This window comes from Varanus komodoensis, unplaced genomic scaffold (assembly GCF_004798865.1).
Source record: "Varanus komodoensis strain SLA01 unplaced genomic scaffold, ASM479886v1 scaffold28, whole genome shotgun sequence".
Taxonomy (NCBI): Eukaryota; Metazoa; Chordata; class Lepidosauria; order Squamata; family Varanidae; genus Varanus; species Varanus komodoensis.
The window spans coordinates 7967282-7990054 of record NW_025335727.1 but is presented as its reverse complement, the minus strand read 5'-3'; the positions used below and the strand labels follow the sequence as shown (position 1 = coordinate 7990054).

General features: G+C 44.7%; 1 protein-coding gene across 4 annotated transcripts in view; it reads right to left on the bottom strand.

Moving 5' to 3' along the window:
* Positions 1-22773, bottom strand: part of PLD1 (phospholipase D1) — a 142532-nt gene that overhangs the window by 10635 nt on the left and 109124 nt on the right. For 3 of the 4 annotated variants that reach the window (XM_044434463.1, XM_044434462.1, XM_044434464.1), the window contains exons 19-23: positions 20447-20557; positions 17758-17846; positions 8354-8467; positions 2409-2458; positions 1236-1370 (exon numbers count right to left, since the gene is read on the bottom strand). In XM_044434463.1, coding sequence (XP_044290398.1) covers positions 1236-1370; positions 2409-2458; positions 8354-8467; positions 17758-17846; positions 20447-20557 — 499 coding nt within the window. Of the gene's footprint in view, positions 1-52; positions 1371-2408; positions 2459-8353; positions 8468-17757; positions 17847-20446; positions 20558-22773 lie in introns of those variants that run through there. The other variant, XM_044434465.1, reaches the window with a different exon arrangement.

Sequence of the window (22773 nt, the reverse complement as noted above, 5' to 3'; positions counted from 1 at the left end):
TTATTGATCGTATTTATTGGGTTTTTGTGTATGTGCTGAGAAATTTCCGGATTTTTAAGGCTAATTATATAATTGTTTATTTATGTTGTAAGCCGCCCCGAGGCTTTTTGCGAATGGGGCAGCATAGAAATGGTTTAAATAAATAAATAAATAAATGGGAGAAACTCTGCTATAATCCACTGTATTTCAGATCTTCATGGTCTATTGTCAGGGCAATTCAGGACAAAGCAGCTTTCAGATTTGAATGTGCTGGCCCTTTGGCCTTCTTGTTGGTTTCTAAATATGAGATCAACCTTTGGCCTAGCTGCCAGCCTCAGGCCTGCTATCTCGTGGGGCAGTGTTTGCTGTCTCAGCCACAGACAGCTGGGATATCACAAGACCGTCTGCCTCATCCATCCCTCTTACAAAGCCACAATGCTGTGGTGATGGCCACAGAGTTCTGACGGCTTCACAAGGCTGTTAGCCAAGTACATGGAGGAAGCGGGGAGAACCACAAAACAGCTGAGTGAGGTCTGAATAGGCTCAGTGGTGACAGGATGGTGAATGAACGCTGCAGTGGCAGTAAGGGGATGGAGAACCAGGGATCCTGAGCAAGAGTTCTGTACTGCAACGTTTTGTTGCAAGTGCCACGTCTCTGTGGCTATGGGTCATGAAGATTTATGGAAGTTTCAAGCTCAGAGGACTATGCCTTCACGTAGCAGGTACTGAGGACCAACAACTGGACAGAGTGCCTGCTTTCATCTCCTGAATGGGAAACGTGAGAGGGGTTTTTCATCTCACCCAGCAGGGCTTTTCTGCTGATCTTATGGCAAGATAGTAACATGCAACTTGGAGCTATCACATCCTGATCCCAAATGTTTGCACAGCTATACAGATGGTTTGATTTTTTTAAGGTGCAATCCTATGCATGGTTAGACAGAAAAACATCCTACAACTTTCAGCATTCCAGGGCCAGCATGCTGTTGAAGCCAATCCTGCTAGTTGAGGGACTTTTTCTGTTTAGCCATGCATAGCATTATGCCTTGAGATGTCTTTCTCAAAAATGCCTCACAGCTTCTTTCAGCAGGGTTCAAGACAAATAACACAGGGAAAGCGACTTTATTCTCACGTCAGCTTTGGGGATGCTGCTTTGGCTGAGCACTGCACGTTCTAAGATCGGACCCTCCACAATCTAGCCAGGCATTTTTAATTTGAGATACTGAACAAACACACTCTTTAACAAATTTGGCACTTACCAATGATGACTGTGTTGTCATCAGCAATCATCAGCTTACTGTGAACGTAGATTAGCTCTGTGACAAGCTTCCCATCCAGCTCAGCATAGTTTCGAAGCCCACAGAAGGAGATGTAATTAATCCACTGGTCTCCCACTGAAGGAAACGATGCGGGGGTGGGGTGGGGTGTTAAAAAAGAGACAAGAACAGAAGGGCTTTAGGAATGAGAAGTGGGACAAATAATCTGCTGGGCTTAAGTTACAAAAGGTTCTGCTTGATTATTTGGGGAAAGGTTTTGATAAGAATAGCAAATCATCAGTGGAACCAATGACCTAGTGCCTGAGGATCTTTTCAAAGGTCTTCAGACTGAGAGGGGTAAGCCTTCTGTAGGGATTGTTCAAGTTCTGGACCTCCTTTGTCAAACAGGAGGTTAGACTAGGTGGTGAACCACCCAGAATTCTTGAGAAATTGAGTGATAAAAATAAACGATTTAATAAATCAATGGGCTGCTGTTAATTTGTCTGTCTTTAGCTAGTTTAGGCCACTGGCTTTATTTAAGGAGTGTCACTGCTACTAATTGGTTTCAGGACCGAACACCTTAGCAGGTGGACTAATGTGTCAAGGCCTATAGCAGCCTTCCTCAACTCGGACTCCCCCTAGAGGCTTTGGACCACAACTCCCATCAGTCCCATCCAGCATGGCCAATGATCATAGAAGATGTGGACCAAAACATATGGAGGAAACCAGTTTGGGAAGCTGGCGTACTGCTTACCTACAACTCACAACTGATCTAGACCAAAGAGAAAAGTGGTAAGTCATGGTTGTTCAGAAGGGCTAGCAGTTCCAGCTTACTCACCTGATTCCACATGATTTAGCCTAGATAATCCACTTGGTGCAATGGTATCAAGTTAAAAACAAATGCACGCAGGAAGGATAATTCACTTTGAACTGTATCCAAAGGGATGCTGAAAACTGCAGCTTTATTCTGTTTTGTCAGACACCCAGATGTTGTTTTGTTAGCCTGTTTCCTCTATTTTGAAGATCTCCTTGACATAATTGAGGCCTCCTGCGCTACTGGTTATACAATCCAGCAATTACGCCTGCTAACGTGTGCTTTATAGCGTATCAATCAAAGTTTAGTGTCCTCGAGGCCCAACAGCGAGCAGCACGCACAGAGCAAAGCAAAGCACTTACTCTCGGCTTTCAGCTGTCCCATGATCGAATTATCTCCTCTGCACATGGTCCTGGAAGAATTAAGACCACAATTAAACTCAGCAAACAGCAGCACGTGAACAAGTTTACAAGGATGGAGCTAATTAAAATCACCAGATACATTCATCTATGAAATGATGATAGGCAACACAAGTGACTCAATACCAAAGGCTGCACTGAGGGGGGAAGAGGGTGAGAAGGGGAAAACCATCTGACAGGGTTGATTTTGGAGATAACAGTGAAGGTGCAAGCATGGCAAGAGCACATTTATGCTTTGATGGCTTCATGGGATCAGCCACTTGAGGCCCCAGAGGCAAGTCTGGCTTTCTGATCAGCACTGATCAAGTTGTGGACCCAAAACCTAGAGCAAAGTTTGGAGAACATGGTAGCCACTTACTAATCATTGACCTGGAAATTTGGGGGTGAGGGGAGAAGCTGACCCACTATCCTCTCTTCCTTCCTCATAGGAAACTTCTTCTTATATTACTTCCATGTATATAATCCCTTATCTGCAAAAAGTCATCAAGACGGTGCACAGCCAGTGGAAAATCGAGGTGGGGAAGCTCTGCCCAGTAGACCAAATTTGGCCCACCAGACCAATCAATTCTATGCTGCTGAGAAAGTAAGAGGGAAGCAAAGCCAGTGTATTGGCTGGCTTGGTTCCCCAGGAGGGGCTCTTAATTGTGGCAGGGGAACCCCCACAAGGAGCTGCGAAGTTTTCTTGATTGAGGCAGTGACTAGGGAGTGGTTGCTTTGGCTAGAGACCTCATGTGCAGAAAGAAACAGAGGCATGCAATGTCAGCCCTGGTATGGGGCCAGATTAAAGTCTTCATAGGCTCCAGCCACTCTCCCAATCCTAGGCTCACAACACAGATCTATAGATAGATATTTACATATCTATACATCCCAAAATCATACATCTATGCACAGAAGATATACACAATGTATGTGTTACCTTGGACTAGTGGGGCTCAGTCCTGGAAAATTCTAACCTCCAAGATATCCCCCAGAATTGCCAGATATTCTTGCAAATTCCCAACTTTTCATTCAAACAAACTAGATCTTTCCTGTTCTCCAGGCATGGATGGTTGCCACCCATAACGCCTACATAGCAGATTTAACCAGAAATGTTGCTGTGATGGTCCAGAGAAGTGCTATCCCTTGTCTACAGGAGCGGGGAAATTGTCAGGTAGTTTTCTCACCACCATTGTGTCATTAGGAGAGCACATGTGGCTGCGACCATGCTGAACAACATTTGGCTGCTCTAAGCTTGGAAGCATTGTCTAGCCATTAGCCAACCAGAATGCTGCTGTTTCATCTACAGGGAGGTACAGAGCAAGGGAATGAGAATCTGGAATTGTTGATGCTTTTGATGAAGCCAGCACGGACAATACTGCTTTGGATGGAGTGCTGGTAACAAATTTTGCACACAGTCCTTCTATCTTATAACATGTAAACCTATGCTTGAGATTGGCAAATGAAAAGCAACATGTCTCACATTCAGTGAAGGGTTTAGGGCACAATCCTATGCAAAAGACCAAAGGAATAAAAATTAAAAACAGCCCATGAGTTGTAGACTTTTTTCGGCATAGAACCCATGATGCAGGTCCTTTCTGACCTACAACTTCAGCCTACGACTAAAGGCATAGGATTGAGCCTTTAGCTACCTCGTGCCTTTAGCTACCTATATCCAGTGATGAATGACTTCTAGAGCAAAGAGCCCTATCCATCAAAGCCCATTTATAGATGATTTTTAATTATTATTATTGTGCTCACAGACATATGCAGACAGGAAATGAGTGACAGGCATTATTATTCCTCAAATAAGTGACAAGTTGGTGACAAGTGTCATTTTTTCAGCAGAAGGGATCTTGCCATTTTGGGAACTAGCTGTGAAGGGACACTCTTTTTCCAATTTGAAATGTATGAAGAACTGTCATAGGTCAACAGTGGGAAGAAAATGACTGTTTTCACTTGCACTACTCTCAGTTGTAAGTACTTACAACAAGCAAGCACAAGATCCAATCTGTGATTTTGCTAAGAAAATGAGTCACAAAGTTAATGTTTAATATTATACCTGTATGCATAAGCTACGAAATCAAACAATAATTTGCTTCAGTGATTCAGTTCCAAACATTTTGGTAGGTACTTGGTAGTTCTGCAGATACTATATATTGCACATAGTAGAAACTAACCCCTGCCTATGTGTGGCCAACAGTACAATTGACCTAGCCTGGTATGAAGGACTAGAAACTTGGCTATCAACTGAGCTCTGGGACTTTGGGAAGGAGAATGAAGATTCCAGGTCTGGAATCAGGCTTGGCTATTCGTGAGTGAGTTTGCATGTCATACTAAGCCACTGTGGGCAGATGGCATGGTTTTTACTCCCTGGCAGCTTGCTGTGCTTTGTTTCTCCTTTAATCCTCCAGGTTGATACCAGCACCTATCCCAGAAACCTCATTTGCTACCCCAGCACCCTTTCTGTAATTCGTCTGCTAAGGTTGCTGGCTCATGAAGAAAACTCCCCTTCCCCACAACAGTTCACCAAAGGGATGTAAGTTTTGATTTCTTATGAAACTGGAAACACATTTACAAAGTCAAAAAATGTATTTTAGGGAGTTTGCAGAAGTGTGCCGGCCTGCATATCCCATTGCCCACGACTGAGGCCAGCACTGGAAGTTAGTTGTGACTTGGCTTCATTCCCTCTGATTGCAGTGCAAGCCATGTGCAAATACTAACATGGATCCAAGCCATTATATTTGGCTTTACTATAGAAAGGCACCATTACCCAGCAGCTGAAAAAAGCCAAGTGCGCATGCAATGACAAAAAACCTGGAGGAGGAGCAGGAAGATGAAACTGACCATCCTCTAACCACAGCACGATCGCTTTGGTGCTTAACCACTAGATAATACGTTCAAGAAGTATGACACCCAAATGTATTTCACTCTTATCTTATCTTCTGCAGGTGATAAGATGTGGGGAGGCTGGTACCAGAGTTAGAGTGCAATCTTGTGCAAGTTCTGGGAGAAACAACTCCCACAACTAGTGGCATGGCTGGAGTTTTTTTCCTGTTTAATCATGGATAGGATTGCACTTTTAAGTGGTTTATTGTCTGTGCAACCCTGAATGCCTGCGAGAAGGGGGAGCTGCTGAGCTATGCCACCTCCAGTGTGGCGGTATGCAGAATCCTGTAATCTGAAGAGGTGGAACAGCATAGTGACTGAAAGCCAAGCTGCAGCATTCCTGGTTGAAATCTCCCCCGTGTCAGGAAGTCATTAGATCAGCCTTACCCAACTTGGTGCCTTCCACATGTGTTAAAGTACAGTTTCCAGCATCTCCAGACAGAATGGGGAATGCTGGGAGTTTTGCTCCAGCACTTCTGGAAGATATCTGGTTGGGGAAAGTAGATGGCTTTCTGTCATACATGGGCAATGTGTGGTCCTCTGGATATTGTCAAACTCTAGCATAACCAATGGCGGGGGATGATGGGAGCTGCTGTTTGACAGCACCCAGAGCACTGTAGAATCTTCACCGGTTTTGTGTATACCACAGCCTTGGTCCTCCAGCTGCAGCACAGTTGTGGTAATAATGGCCTTCCCTACAAGTGTTCTGTGAGGATTGTGAACACTGGGCACTCTCGACACTCAACTGTGCTACCCAAATGTTAAGGTATAATCACAAGTACAGCAATTATTATCTCGCAGGGTTGGGTGATAGAAAGGATCTGGTTTCCATCTGGTCTCACAAAGCTTGTAACTTGTGCCTGTTTGCCTAGACTCAACTTTGAGCCCATGAGATCAACTGGCTGCAGCTCAACTGTGCAGTTTCCTTCAGCCCTTCCAAGCCACCAGCCCTGTCACAAATTTACAGGGGGTAAGATGGTGGCACCCCACCATTTCCTCTTTCTGCTCACTCAGATTGGGCTTGTTGGTCCATTGGTATGATTTGTGCCTAGAGTGTACAGTTTAGATTATAGAAAAGTCCTGCCTGCAGGAATTGGATGGTTGTACCTTTGCAGATATCAAAGCATCGATGGTGGGGCACCTGCTTCCACGCAGATCTTAGGTTGAATCTGTGTCATTTCCAGTTAAGGCATCTTAACTGGTTATGTGTCAACTGCAATTAAGGCATCTCCAATCCATGGCCTGCTACCCATCAGGGAGTAGGGGATGGGGAAAGATGAGGCTCACTGGGCAAACAGTCTAGCCTAAATTAAGGCAAATCCTAAATCATAATGTTTGTAGGCAGCCCTAAGAAGTGAGTCAGGCAAGGAGGTTTCCAGACACGGCATGACCCTTGCAAATGCTCCATATTGTTTGGATTACTCTGCAAGGGCAACGAGGGAACAAGCTACATGTATGAGTCACTTTCAGCACATCATGCCATATAAGTCAAATCCTGGCGTGCAAACAAAACTGAGAAGGAAAATGCTGTTTTAGGCAGTATGAGCAGAATGGTGTGCTCCATTGTGTTCATGCTTTAAACTATAGTTTCTTGTTTGCTGCAGCCTGGTAAAGAAAGAAGGACTGAAAGAAAATGGCAAAATAAGGGAAGGAAGCTTAATTTTTTAAAGTCTATGAGCAAAAGTGCCCCTTCAGATCTTCTTGGCAAGGCACAACACAAAACTCTGTGCTCCCTCTGCTGACGATTTGATAGAACTACACAATGAATGATTTGAGTTGACTAGGAAATAAGAAACAAGGTTCCAAGGAAGTTGTCCAAGGACACTTTTGTGTGGCTTCCTCTCTTCCCCTTCAAACCCCTCCTTAACCTCTTGCCATTTCTGTAAAGACTTCCATGTGGACAGATTCTGCAAACAGGACTTGTGTGTGCTCCAGCATCTGCACTGCATCCTTTCCCCATTATTGCTTCCCATGTTGTCAAAAATTTGTATCATAGACTCCCTGAAGCAGAAGCCTAGCTTTTCAAAACCTTATGTTTCTCTGTAAATTGCCACATGCATCATACCCTAAGTAAATGAACCCCATAATCATAGCAGTGATTTCAACTTAAAGGTAAGAACCACTCTGCCATTTCCATGTGTCTAAGAGAGCTTAGAGATTGCATTTCTTGAAGTGCAATCTCCCATGCAGCCCCTTTTGCAACTATAACAGTTTATGGTGCCAGTTTACAGAATGGCACAACAATAATCTTTTCCCAGTAGAAAAGTCCTAAGGGGATGTTCCACCAGACTACACTTTGCTGAGGTTCCCCTAAAAAAAACCCTCCAGCTCACAGGCCTAACTCACCTGCAGCACCTGTCTACCTGCAGCCCTAAGGCTGCTTGGAGTCACAGTGGTGGCTTCACCTACCCAGCGATCTCTCCCTAAAGGGAGAAGGTGCAGTGTGCGTGCAGCTACTTTGCTGAATGTGGTCACTGCCATCAGAGAATGCTTCCGTGCCACAAAGGCTGGTTCCTGCTCAGTGCAACAGGTCACCCTCCCAGTGTTCCTGCTGGGAATCAAATGATCTCAAGGGGCAAATGATATTCTCCTTATTCCGGTCTGCACTAATTATGGCACTGGCCTTGGTTCAGATCAGCTTTTTGGATCCAGGAACAAAGCATACACCAGAAATCTCCTTTGTCTTTCTGTCCGTGGGGCTTGGCAGAAGGGTGGCGCTGACCTCAACTCTCAGAACGTAAGGAAAGCCATCCTGGATCAGGCCAAGGTTCCATCTAGCCCAGCATCTGCTCACACAGTGGCCAATGAGCAGCCTATGGGAAAGCCATCAACAGGGCAGGACTGGTACCATCTCCATGACTTTGCCCAATCCTCTTTTGAAGCCATCCAAAATGGTGGCCACAACTTCTTGTGGAAGCGAATTCAATCATTTGACTATGCGCTACTCAGATTCCCTTCAATAAAACACCACTACCCAGAGCAGAGAATAAAAGAACCTCCAAAGTCTGGATCATCCAGCATACCTGTAGTTAAAGTGCATGATTGCCTGCAGTGCGTTTCCTCCTCCTGTAGAGATATCCCCTTCAAATCCTGGAAGCAGGGGGATTACTATGTAGACTCGGTATCGTTTATTTTCCCTGAAAGGAAAAGACAAGACTGGGGAGTCAGTATAGCTGTGATGTTATTGTTACAAAACAAAGCAAAACAGAAGAAGGTTCAGAAAGCTTTTTCAGCTTATACATGCCAAACTTCTTCAGCCTGTTTAACTGGTTTTCACATTCATGTAAAACCCAGATAACTTGGTAATTGTTTGCTGATTTGGTAAGTCAGACAGGTATCAACAGTTCAATCAGAACACAGGGAGATGATGATACATCAGTATAAAAATGTGTGTGCATATATCTGTGCATGCACACACCAACACACACATCTCTATTTGTTATATAATGCTAGTGTTAGAGTAATATATAGGAATAGAGAATAATAAAAATAGTGACCCACTCAGAGGTGACTTTCAATGACTGCAGCCTCCATAGTTCAATGATCGCAGCCTCCCAAGCCACCAGAAAAGGAGACTGTATGAATCTTTGAGAGGCCGGCAAAGCATTCATGAATGGTCCATTACCAAATCCCATTCCTCTTCAACTGGCACAAGAAAAATGTATTCATGGCAGGTTTAAATAGATTTACATCGCTATCACCCATCCCTAGAGAAGCCCAGATTTTTTTTCCCCCTGTGTGAGGCTGTACATGGTCCTAGAAAAAGCCAAGTGCCCACAATTCCCTAAGCGCTTCAGAGGAATTAATGACAGCTCAAGAGGTATAAATATAACCTTGCAATCTAGATCTGCCCTTCATGCGCAAGTCCGGAACCTTCGCACACCTCTGGATGTTTGTAAACCCTAACAAAACTATACAAAGAAGTGAATCTGCCCTGCAGCAAATGGTCAAGACTTGCATTCTGATTGGAAGCCTTCTTCTCCCTTTGACCACATATTTGTTTCTATTCCAGCTGACAAATGATTATCATGCAGGCCTGCCAATTTCTGCACTGTTTCATTTCCAGAGATGCCCTTGAGTCTCCCTAATTCTTTATTTAAAAAAAAATCAGTAAGTTGCCAAACAATTACATCATACCTAATTAGAATTCATATGGAGTCTGACTTTCTAGTTACCCATAGTAAAATTCAAGGGCGTTAACAAGGAATAATTCTTGTTTGGTTGCATGCCAAAGAAGAAAGAAATGGCCACTAGGTGGTGAGCATCACAGGATTTGTATAAAGCCACTGAGATTTTTGTGGTGTAAACAATTCTAACTAGGAAAATACGTCACTTTGTAGCTATCACTTCTAGGACTAGGACAAGAGCAAACACCCAGGTCTGTAGTTAGCATTAGGCATGTGAGATGGAAATGAGAGTTGTGCCATCTTTTACTGCAAAGCTGCAATTCCAGCAATTTGAACGCAACTGAAATGTGGCATGTATTTCTCCATCATAAGATGTTATCACCAGGGCACAAGGTAGATCCTGCAAGTCACAGGTAAGTTTAGTGGCATACCCAGGTGAATTGTGAGCAAGGTGATGATGCTTGCCATGAGAGGTGATGATGGATTGCATTGCAGAGTCGCTTTTGCATATCCAAGACCTTGGAAACAGGCATTCCCAAGCAATTTCCCAAGGGCTACTATGGCTCTAATCCTTATAACCACCTGTCTGGGAGCAAGTCCCATTGTACGGGATTGTACTGTCTGTGTTTGGGTGGGCAGCCTGGCCCTCGGATGACATGCAACCTCCCGTCTCATTTCTCTCTGCAAGTAATCAGCCCACACCTCTGACACGAGGGATCCATCCTTCCCCCACAGGCTGCTGGGTCAGAAGGAAGATGGAGAAATGAGGGGGGAAGGAGGAGGCAGCAAGAGAAAATGGTGGCACAGAGACAGGAAAAGGGCATGTCAGAAAGAGAGAGAGGTGGGTGTCAGAAAGGAGAGAATGCAAGCAAAGGAGCAACAGCAAGAGAAAGAGGGGATGTCAGAAAGAAAGAGTGTGAGCAAAGTGGGGTCAGCAAGAGAATAAATGAGAGAGAAAAGGAGCAAGAGGAGAGAAAACAGTTTTACAGAGAGGGTGAAAAGTGGACTGTCAAACAGTGTGTGAGAGAAAAGGGAGAGAAGAAGGAAGCAGAGAAGGGCTTGGTGCTGTCCACCACTGGCTTTGGCTCCACTCACTGCAGGCATGTGCCACTTGATCCTCAAGGTAATGGGACCCTCAGCAGCAAAACCGGGTTCCCCACCCCTAGAGGGGGTCCATGAGATTAGCAGTGAAAAGAAGTCTCACTGTCTGCATCAAATGCACAGCTCTGTAAAACCAGAAGGTAGGTGTGCAATGAAAGGACACAGCCTTGTTTCTATTTTCAATGCAGTGCAACTGGAATAAGTGTAATCATGTGTACACACACACTCACACACACAGAGCCATGCTTTAAATTAAAGGTGTCATCTGTAAAAGGCAGGGCAGATTGTTTGGAAGTATGGGATATTAATTATTGATACTTGCCAAAAATAATTAGAAAAATAAATCCGTGAGAAACAACCTATTTTCATTACAAGACAGCACAGCTTGCTCATGAAAAAAAAATTGACAGTCAGAAAATCTGTCCATGTAAAGGGGCAATGCAAGCTTATTAATTATATACATCTTATATGGTCTAAAGAACAAAGAAGTGCATATACTTGAATGAAAAACTCCATCAAATCCCCCCATTAGGATTTAAATATTTATGCAGGAGTGGATCCTTCTTCTGTGTGAGACCCAGAAGATGAAAGATTTCAAGATAATATGATTTGATTCACTGCCTCCTCCCAGCTGAAGCCATCCCCAAGCATTTTATAGTAGTGGGGATTTCGAAGCATTACGACTGATTCACTACAATCCAGAGAATGAGATCTATATACAGCTGCTGCTTCTCACTTTATGAATCAAGGTCCTGGGGACACCATGGAGGACTGAAGTGTGCAACTACATTATCCTGCATACCGGTGCGCAGATTCTGCACATCTGTATGCATGTCTAACACAATCTCTTTCCTCCATGCCAGGAACCATTGCATTGAACTCCAGTCCCTCCCATTCTTCTCTGATGAGAATATCAGACTTGGCACTGCCACCTTGGCACTGGCGCTGCTACTGCTATCAGACCAAAAGAGATAATCCATCGATGGTGTGTGGGGAAATCTTGAAGTGTTGATGCCTTACGAAAGCACCTATAGCCATATCCCCAAAAAGAGTTCAGAAATGCAAGCAGATGCACTGAGGAGCTGGTTTCAGGAGCTTTCATACACTAGAAGCGGGGCTTTGGGTTTTTAGGCTGAAACTGAAAACACTTTGCAAGGAACAGTATACTGCTGCTAGGAAAATCTGCTTCTTGTCTGTTTCTGTGTGGATTAGAGTTAGACAAAGAGGGAACAGGGAAGACCGAGGGGAAGAACAAAGGATACCAGCATCCCTGCTATGGAAAAGGACCGTGACTTCATCCCTGCAAGCCCAGGCTCTGTTACACCACCACATTTTGGGCCAGGTTATATAAACTGCAGGTTCAAGCTTCACCAGGAACTTCCATGATGGGCTTTATGGTCCCATTACAGTGCCTCATTCATTCTTACACAGGTCATCATGCATGTGTAAGCTTCCTGCATTTTCCCTAGTGTGACTTCCACATTTTGTTTTCCTTACCAGAAATAATCTATGCAGGGAGAAAGGATTGATAGCTGCATAATGCTTTTTTGAGTAGGAGTGCTAACAGTCATCTACCTGTTGCTCTGGATTAGAGTCTACGGGCCCAAGAATATGCTGCAATCGGTAAGAGCCATGCAGCAAGGGAAAAGTTCATTTCCAAAAGTGGAGCCCTCAAGGGCAGGTGGCAGGTTAACTCTTATTCTCCATTGTCTGTGAACTGAGTTGCATGCATAACTTTCTCTCATATGAATGAATGGAGGAAAACAATATCTGCATTTGGGGATACTGTTGTGATAGAGAACCCTAAAGATCCCCCTGCACATTAAGTGCAGAGATGCACTGTGTGTTTGGCTCTCAGATGGACCCCAAGGGAAGCATATTTCCAGGGCTGGCATGAAGGGCACTAGGTGACACCCCATGCCCAAGCAAGGGCCTGCTCCAGGAACCCCGTGGAACGGCTCTTTTTCTTCCCCAGGACATCCTGCTGGCTCATCTGCCTCTCACTCTGGTCTGGACAATGGAGGAGATGAGGAATAGCAAAAAATGCTACCACTTGCTTTCTGCCAGCAAGCAAGGACATCACAGCAGTGATGAGAAGGTAGATGAGGCAGAACTATGGCTGGTGACCATAGCAGTGAGAAGGATTCCTGGCCCAGGGAGTGGGCCTATTGAGGGTGTCTTGTCAAGGGCCCTTCAGAACCTGTCACTGGCCCTGTATACCCCCCACTCCCTACCTATCACACTGATGGGCATTTTGGTCATTGATAAAGAATATGGGTTATGACAAGGGAATCAAGTATAACAGCCCAGTTTTGCATTCTGCTATTTAACACAGACCTGCGTTTCTTGGCGAATGGGGCGGCATAGAAATTTTTAAATAAATAAATAATAAATAAGTTATACGAAGAAGGGCCAGTCTAGATTTCAGGCCTCTTTGGGAAGAATCCAACTGGACATCTGAGAGCCGAACTGCTGAAGCCCCAGCGGTTCTCCCCAACACTCACCAATTGTGCAATGGTGCTATAGAACTTCCAAGGCAAGGCAAAGCAAGTGGAAAGTAGTTTCTAGAAGGAGGCTGGCTGGCGAAACTCACATAAGGGAGCTCCGCCACCCTGCCTCCTTCCAGAAGTGAGCACTTCTGCTTGTCTTGGGGCTTCCTTAAGGAAGCACTAAGTCAGTGTTGTATGCTGTACGTTTCACATGGACAATGGAATTAGAGGGGAAAAAAGAACTGGTCAGGGCATAAGCCACCGTGGCTTAGTGGTTACAGCACTGGACTGGGACTCAGGAGATCTGGATTCTGGTCCCCACTCTGCCATGGGGCATGCTGAATGCTATTGGGTCAGTCATGGCCTCTCAGCCTCGCATGGTTGTTGTTACGAGGGCAAGGTTGAGAGGAGAAGCTCAAGTCACCTTCAGCTCCTTGCAGGAGGAAGAAAGGCAAGATATGAATGGATGGATGATGATGATAATGATGATGATGAAGTTGGTGGCCCCAGTGGATTCTGCCCAGGGTCAGGTGAGCTGCAGGAAATGACTGGGAGGCTAGGAGCTGGCAGAGAGGCAATCTGGCACAGTATCTGCATCGCCTGAATCACAGTGCCATGAAGCGAAAGATATCCTCTCTCTGCAGTCACACACACAAAGTGCTCCATTCTGCACCATGGAAACCCAAGGCCTGCAATTAGAATTATGCAAATGTGTGCACATTTGCATAATTTGTTCTGCTAACAAGATCAGGTTTTTTTTGGCTGGAATGCTTTCAGCCAGGAATGAGAAACAGGTAAGCTAGAGAGACAGAGACCAGGGAACAGCGGATGCAGGAGAAGCTGACAGAGCAGTGTGACGACCCATGAGTTGCAACCAGATGGTAACCAGCACTGCCGGCCTGGTTCTGCCCGACGCTTGAACACGGGTACCAGGGCCAAGCAATGAGTCACATGGAGATAAACCTGCGGGCTGGTTGCTGGGTTTCTGCACTTGTCGGGGCACACTGCATTTGATGGGCAGTGACAGCACTGGATGATAGAGTGCTTAATCCCTCCTCCCACAGCTTTTTCCTGAACTAAATCCCTTTCACCCACCCTGAACCTGCTGTTAGTCACACAGGAGGGAGAGATTGCATATTACCTGCATTGCTTTCCCTCCCCAGAGGGCTAGCAGCCGCTTCAGTGGGGAGTGGATGGGAAAAAACAACACAGGAAGCTGTGCAACACCCACGCACCTTCAATCAAATCACCTGCATGGAGCCCCCATGACTGCATAAGAAAACAAAGCAAAGGACAGGTGATCCAGCCACCGTGGGTGCAGCTTGTCAGGACTGTGCAAGTAAAATCTCTACTTGCTGAAATTCCCTTTTGGATGCAGCTAAGATGCAGACATACTCTTTTGCCTTGGCTTGCCTCCTCTGTCTGCCTCATATACAACACCCACCCTGACAAAACAAGAGAAAAGAAAAGGTGGCAGCTGACCTTAGCTTGCAGTATGACCCGTTAATGAAGCCTTCCCCAGGGATGCTGGCTGGGGGATTCTGGGAGTTGTAATCCAACATACCTGGAGGGCATCAGGGTGAGGAAAGCTACACTAATGGGTCCCACCCCTCCGGCTGAATGTGTTGTAGTGTTCTAGAAGACATTCATTCTTCTCACTGGTCTATTTCCATTTGTCCTTTCCTACAGTTCAAATTAATGCACACATTAACTAAATCATCGTGGAGTATGGAATGCATGAACTCTTTTGAGCAATGACACAGGGCAAATCTACAATTACTATCTTCTGGAACACAGAAGATTGGGTTCAGTTAGCACACTGAACCCCAAACTATGGTTGAGTTTATTGTTTGGTGCATTTGCTTTTTGCTTCTTTTTAAGAATATCTGGTAAAAGAATACCAAGTAGCCCTCATTGCCTGACTGATATGGCTGTTACTGACATTGTTATTCATTGCTGCTGCTGCTTTAGTAGTATGTTTAATGAACTTTGTGCATTTTAGATTACAGATATTGGGACTTGAGGTGTCTACAGAAGCCACCTTGTAGGGGCTATTTAAAAGCAGAGGGTCAGATCATCTTTCACCCAGAGGGTTGAATTCTGCCTCAGAGATCTCCTGGGACAGTGGGGGGGGGGGAGAGCCAGAGAGAAAGGGACAAGTGCCAAGAACAAACATACCAGCGTATTTAGGCATAATGCTCTCACTGCCGAGTAAGCCTTTGGGGGACATTGCAGCTTTTTAGAATGGGTGGGGGAAAAAGGTGCACCAACTTGGGAAACCACAAAATGATCGGCCATTGGTGAACAGTGTAAGGGGCAGGTGAGAGGGGGGTGGTTTACTGGGGAATGCCACTCCCAGAGAGCCAGACTGGGACCCCAGGGCCAATGCTCTGCAGCTCTGTTCTAAAAACTGGCACAGGGAATTTGAATGAACAAGCAAATAAATCATGAGTCGATCAAAGCTGAGTCCAGTTTGTAATTCTTAGCAACCAGATTAGCCTGTGTACTGCCTTGGAGCTCTGCCTGGGGGCTTCCCAGGGTTGGCCATAGTGGGAAACGTCCTGCTGGACTAGATGGGGGATTGGTTCTTCTTTTAATCATATAACCGAAAGCGATCAGTGGCTGCCAAAGCAGAGCGGCCATTGCAGGTAAAACCATGGTGAGACCCAGCTGCACTGAGCCTAATAATTGGGTAAATAACACTGTGGCACGCAATACCATATCCTTGCCTTTGCCAACCTGGATCCTCCAAAAACACCAGGATCCCAACTCCCAGTATTCCTATGGTCATGTTAGCTGGGAAGAGTGGGAGTTGTAGTCTAACGTATTTGGGGGAAAGCCAGCTTGGGAAAAAGTGTGATACATACCCACCTGGAAGGAGACCCAACCCAGCTCAATGCAATGGGACATACTTCTCAATATAGGATTGCACTGCAAACAGTTCATTTATGCCCTGCTCTGCTTTCCATGGAGCACTCAAAGCATAAGAAATATAAAGCTTGCCCTTTTTCTCTCTTTCTGTCTCTCGTCAACAAGCAACAAGCACACATTAAAAAACAGAAAATGGTTGCTTTCGAGGTGAACGTAACAAATCAAAAAGCAACAATCAGAAACAAAGCACACGAATTGGCAGCAGGAAGACTATGTTCAAGAGATAAGGATGAAGCCAGTCCAGTTGGATGCTGAAAGGTTTTGTCAGCAAGCCCTCAAAATCAGCCCTCCCACAACCACCTCATGAAAACCTCACAGTCTTATTTACAGTAATGCTCCAGTTGTAGATGAATGATGTTCGCGCTTAATGACTGCACCACTTGCAATACAAGCATGCCTTTTGGAAACGTTGGCCAACAGTAAATATCCTCCATCACTTTTCAGAGACAAGGTCTAGCAATGCTACCACGACCCACATATTAATCATACTAGAATTCCCCAACGTGCCAAGAGCTTTTATTCTCTTCATTTAAAAGCCAGCCACTTCCCATCTAGAAATCACCAGCCTCACGCACCACTGGCTTAAATTATTAAACAAACAGAAATGCAGGAATTCACAGTTGTCCTCAGACACTTAGAAGCAGGAGATGAGCAATGGCAATGAATGGACAATATCAACTTTGTCCCCAGAGTAAGAAATGCAAAAACTATATGGGTTGAATTCATTTTATAGGTCACATTCTGCCCTTAGTGTAAACTCAGTTTTCACCACGGTATGTATTATAGAGACAGGCCAACATGTTACAATGTTTGGGATAAATGCAGCAGTGGGGTGGTGGTGGGGGAGGAAGGTACAGACAACATGGTAACCCATAGTCAAGGGCTGACTGTGGATTATCCTTGAACCACTGGTTGTTGCTAAAGCATGGCTTATCTTGTTGTCTGAACCCAGCCTGCTAACAAACCATGCTTTGTTAACCACAAACAAATCCATGAAGAGAACCCAGGATTTGTTGTTGGATTGTGAGCTATCAGTTGTTCATGGTTAATATAGCATGGCTTGTTAGCATTCTTCATTCATACAACATAATACTCTATGGCTCCACAACAACCCACACTTAGCCCATATTCAACCCTTATATGTCTGAACCCAGGGGTATAATAGCTCTGGTTGGAGGTGAACTAAAACAAAAATAGTAGTGCACACTTAAAATTTAGGTTGTTTCAATGGCAGAGCTGGAACACAGAATGAAGGCCCATGGAGCCAGCCTGGCCTGACTAATGTCTCAGTCCAGGTCTCTTGGGTTCCCAGATGACCATGTTCCCTTTGTCCAAACCTCCAATAATTTGGTGGTTTCACAGCTTTTGCCCTACAGAGCTTTTCCAAGATTGAACTTGGCACTGTGGTGGGACATGTTTGACAAGCCTGCCATGCTGTAACAGAATTATTTCTGGACTGAATGCATCCCTAGCATTGGCCAAAACGAGCAGACAAGAATGTCCCTCATTGTGATGCGGCAGAATTTCAATTGGTACATTCAGAGTACAAAGGCATGATGGCAGGTTAGAGAGGGCAGGGCAGCAGACAACCTTCCTTTTGTAACACCCCCCTCACCTGAAAAACTGGAAAGGCCCCCTCATCTTGGGCAGTATGACTGGCCATTTTTCACATTTGCTTGCGTCTCTAACTCCCCATCCTTGAAATTACTGAGCCAACCAGAGATAAACTATTTTACGATTGTATCCAGGGCACCTGGCTGTAGCTGTGAGCACGGTTACCTGTGGGCCTTGAGAATTCGGTGTGCAATGGCATCTCCAATCCGGTTGCATACCACTTTGTCATCAGCGCAGCTAATAAAAAACTGGTTCTACAGTGTGAGAAAGCAGAACAGAAAGAAGATGAACACATGCAGGCCATCAATAAAGTGGATAATTACCAAAGTTCTCCAACATATAACATCCACTCAGACAGCACTTCTCAAACTAGGAGTCTTGAGGTTCTCTGGTATTTATCTCGAGTATCTTGATGAAAAGATCAGCAAAGGCAGAAAAGCTCTCCTGGAAGACAGTTTTGCCAATTCATCATCAGCAACTTCTCCCTCTGGTGCTCAGACTCACGGAGGCAGGGAGCACATTTCAGGTGGGTGCCATCTGTGGGAGGCACTGACAGACTCTGGCCAGTGCATTGCACAAACAGAGAATGGAACCTGGCATTAATCCTAGAATCCTCTACAACAGAAACGTGTTGCAGAAAAATCAATGTGGAAAGGATTCCCCAGGAGAAGGGAATTTGGAAGTCACTATGCTGAGGTATAAGGGTGCAACACAGAGAAAATGAAGCAGAGATAAGTCCTAATGAAACCAATAAGATCTGAGTATTTAACCGTGCACTTTACCCATTGACTTAAAGGTTCATGCTTGCTCTGAATTTCACCCAGAGGACCAATATACCCAATGTTTCACATAAATATGTAAAGGAAGAACAGTTTCTTAATGGTAACACATTACAATAATGAAAGAGTGCCCGTATTTGCATATGTGAAGGAAATAATTAGCTGTAACTCATATCATACTTTCAAGGTTCCCAGTTTTTCAGTGCACAAGAAAAAAGGGGGTTGTACGAGAAGAGCGCAATCCACCATGAACTGCTTTTGCAAATGTATGGCATTTCTAATGCGGCTTCTGCAAAGGATGTATTAGTGATGGGCGAGAAGCAGCCCATGACTGGTCTCCAGGGTCTTGCCATCTGGCTTATCAATGATGCCCTCAGTTCCAGGGATGCTCTTCACTGAGCATGTGAAGCATCCTCTGCCATGCGAGTTGAGCCAAAAGCCCTATTTTCACTTCTTCCACATTTCAGCTGTGTGCATGGTCATGCTGGTGTCCCCACCCATGCTCAACTGATCCTTCTCCTAATCAAAGATGTGCATTAAGCCAAAGGTGAGAGCAGTTTGCATGAAACATAAAACACCAGGTTTACAGGGCAGAGGCTTCAAACCTCACTTAGTCAAGGGCCACATTAAATTTCTGAGGACACATACTACTGTGTAGGAACTGAAGCAAAGGGGTTAAGGGTAAAGTGTTCAACTGCTTGGCATACTTCATCTTAAAAGAGCAATTCTACAATCCCTAGACATCATCTGGGGCAGTCTGGATTTAAGGATCCAGTCAGAAATAAAACTCCAGGTTCCAACCTCAGAACTGAAACTCTGATCCCCTTCCCCCTCTGGAAAGAGGCACACCAGCTGCTCCTCTGAGCATGGAGTGGCTTTGGAGAAGGGGGTAAAAGGGGCAGTTTGCTGGGAAGGAGACTGGGGCTGCCTACCTGAATTGGTAAAAGGGTAAAGCTCTTCACTGGATACTCATAAGCTTGTAGGTTTGGAGGCTTACAAGCATGGAGGGTGCAATGGATAGGACTGCACCCTAAAGCTCTTGCTGTCAATAACCTTAAGAAAAGCATTTCAACTGTTTAGAACAGGAAGAAAAAGCAAAAGCCAGGAAACTACCAAAGGGAAAGGAGGCAGGAACTAACTAGGGCTAGTGAGCCCTGCAGGGCTAGCTTTGGTCTGAGGTGTGACACACCCGTGTTAAAAGGCAGAACATTTCTGTATTTTACCACCTGCAGAGCACCATTTTCTGCCCCAGGCTCCAGATAGGTCTTTTGTCAAGTCCAGTAAAAGAAGCGCTCTACCAAACATACCAGTGCTATTCAATGGGAGCATATGTCTTCAGGGAGAAATCATTACAAAAATGATCCAGGGTTTGGAAACACTGTCCTATGAGGAAAGACCAAGAGAACTGGGCATGTTCAGCCTTGAGAAGAGAAGACTGGGGGAGGGGGGACACGACATGATATCCCTCTAAAAGTACCTCAAAGGCTGTCACAAAGAGGAAGGTCAAGGTCCCTTCTTGCTGATGCCAGAGTGCAGGACACAAAATAATCAATTTAAGTTGTGACAACCCAGATTCAGGCTGGGCATCAGGAAAAGCTTCTCACCAGCTGCCTAGAGAGGTGGTGGGCCCTCCCACACTAGAGACATTCAAAAAGAAACTGGACAGCCACCTGAGTGGGATGGTGTAACATGGTGTCCTGCAACAGCAGCAGCTTAGACTGGATGGCTTTCATGGTCCCTTCCAACTCTACTATTCTATGATTCTAGGAGCCATTAATCCACATCTCAGTTTGGCACTCAGCAGACAAATCTGGTCTTGCTTATACCTCCATTAAAATTGGGATAGATAAAGAACTGGCACTCCAAGAAACTTCAAGACAAACATTAAAATGCCCCAATGACCTGAGAAGTTTTTATTTTACTTTCTAAAAGGTCAATTCATTCATGCTAGGATTTTTTCCCCAGCTAATTTCCAACAGTTCTAACAGAGACTGCACCCAGGTGAGAATTCTACGCTTTGCCTCCTGCTACTTTCCCCCATACCAGCCCCATACCCATGCAGAGCAACTACTTGCCTCTATGTATAAGTAGTGTTTGCTGTTTTCTATCACACTAACATAAGCAGCATGGATGGATTCCTCATGGTATTTGATCCCAGCAGACCAGTCAGCAGCAGAGCGGAGGACCTAAAATGGAGAGAATGGTTTTTATTTCCTAAATATTCATGGAAGAGTTTGCACCTCCCTGCGATAGTTGAAAAAACTGAATTCTATTCTTGTTTTGCTAACTCAGACCTATTTCCTAGAGAAATCACACCACAGTTTCTTTTGCTTCCCTGAAACTGAACCGGGGTTCTTTCAAAGCATTACCTGGAGAAGCTGCAGATTTCTCCCAGTGATGCAACAGCCTCACAGGAATATTCTACTTGGCTGAAGTCTCCCTTCAGTGAGGTTCTTAAAACCACAGAAGTCCTTCCAGGATTTGGCCCTAGCAACTCTGTTGTTCAGAGAATCCTGAACATGGCTATAGCTCCCATCACCTGAGTGGGATGATAGGAGTTGTAGTTCAACATATCTGGAGGATGCCGAGTTGCAAAATGCTGATCATACACCTCTGCGTGATATAATGCTCCACCTCTCTTGTCACCCACTGTTCCCAGTTGTTCACGGAGCCATTCATTTTTTCACAATAGCCAAGATGGTCATGCTATATATATCTTAAGGTACATAAATCAAAGTCAAGCTGGCAAAAATAAACTATAATCCAAGTGGCTGGTGAAATTACAGCATTTACTTGTAAAATTGTGATTCACCGCTTGAGTGGCTATTTGATTACATAATCTGTCAAATAGCTAATATTTGCATATTAAGAAATGCTGCTTATTTTCTGAGAGACTGACATGCATAATGTTCAATCCAATAAACAAAAATTGCTATTTCGGTTGGAAGGCAAGGTCATTGGCATTATTTTCCTTTCATTTCCTGCTGCTGTAACACACTAGAAACAAAATAGCTGCAAAACAGTGTGCCCCTAACTGAAGCATCTCTTATGTACGTATATCCATTAGATGAAGCTTGCAGTCCTGATGCCAGCCAACAACAGGCCACTGTTTCTGCCACTCATATTCATCTGAATATAATCCACTTCCTGCTTCTCAGTTAAAAAGGGTCTTATGATTGAGCAGACATCGGAGAAGGAAGCCTGCTAATGTGACTGTAGCTTGGAAAGTTCCTCAGCTGGCAGTATGAACGACTACACTGCCAGAGTATTTGGAGCTGGAACAAATGTTGTGTTCAAGGAATAATTTCCTAGACAAACCCAGCCCAGAAAATGCCTAGAAGATGCCTGCAATTTCCTGAAATACCTTTACCAACTTACTATTCAGCTAATTTTGCAGAGAGTTTAGCTTCCCTTGGAATGATGGTGAAAAGGTTGCTGTGAATTTCTGGTTCTTAACATTCGAAGTTGGGAGTCCTAGTCCACCGCCTTATAGACTAGCATTTTCTCCTGACTGGTTGGGTGAAACGCTTGCCATGACATATGCTTTTCATGCAGTTACTTAGGGCTCATTCTCATATTAGATTTCATATTAGATTACCTTCAGAGGCACTGAAGTACTTGCATACATCACGTGCATATGTACTTGCAGTCCAGAAAAACATTACATGAGAGGACTACACAGATATCTTGCAAGAAAAGAAGACCCTTGGCTTATATCAAAGCACATAAAAGGTTTAGCATATTACAAGTAAGGCATGTAACAGTTAAAAATGAAATGGATGAATGAAAATTTGAACTGGATGGGGTCCATTATATTTTGTTTTTTACTCCATTGCCAACAACAAATTCATTGAGGAACGAATGGGTACATTTTTTGTCCCTCATTCCTATCATTTGGCAGGATCACCAACTACGGTAAGCAGGACTGGGCCCACACCCCAGTACAGCCCACTTAACGAGAGTGCTCCAGACTGGTTCCTCTTCCTTAGCATTGTAGTCAACTTGCTTCTCACCCAGGCGATGGTGGTGGTAAGTTGGGGAAGGAGACTTCTTGCTCTCCAGCACGATGTCTGTCACAGTAATGATGAAAAAAGGGACGTAGGGCAATAGCTTCCAGTGACAACGCAGTGAGACAGCAGACTTCCAGGGGAAGGTCCCCACAGAGGGTGACTTGTCTATTGGCTCCCAAAAATCTAGAGGCAACTTCATTGCTTAAAGTGGCTTATTTGCTTCTCACCAGCTGCTTTCTCATGGCCCTCTTTTCATTACCCACAATGCCCTACAGGTGGCACTGTTCTGAAGAATTGTGAGTAAATAGAATGGTATCTGAAATGTGGAACAGGGTGTTTTTTATGTTGTCTGCTAAGTTTTTCCTACAGTGCATTTGAATGCAATACCCAGC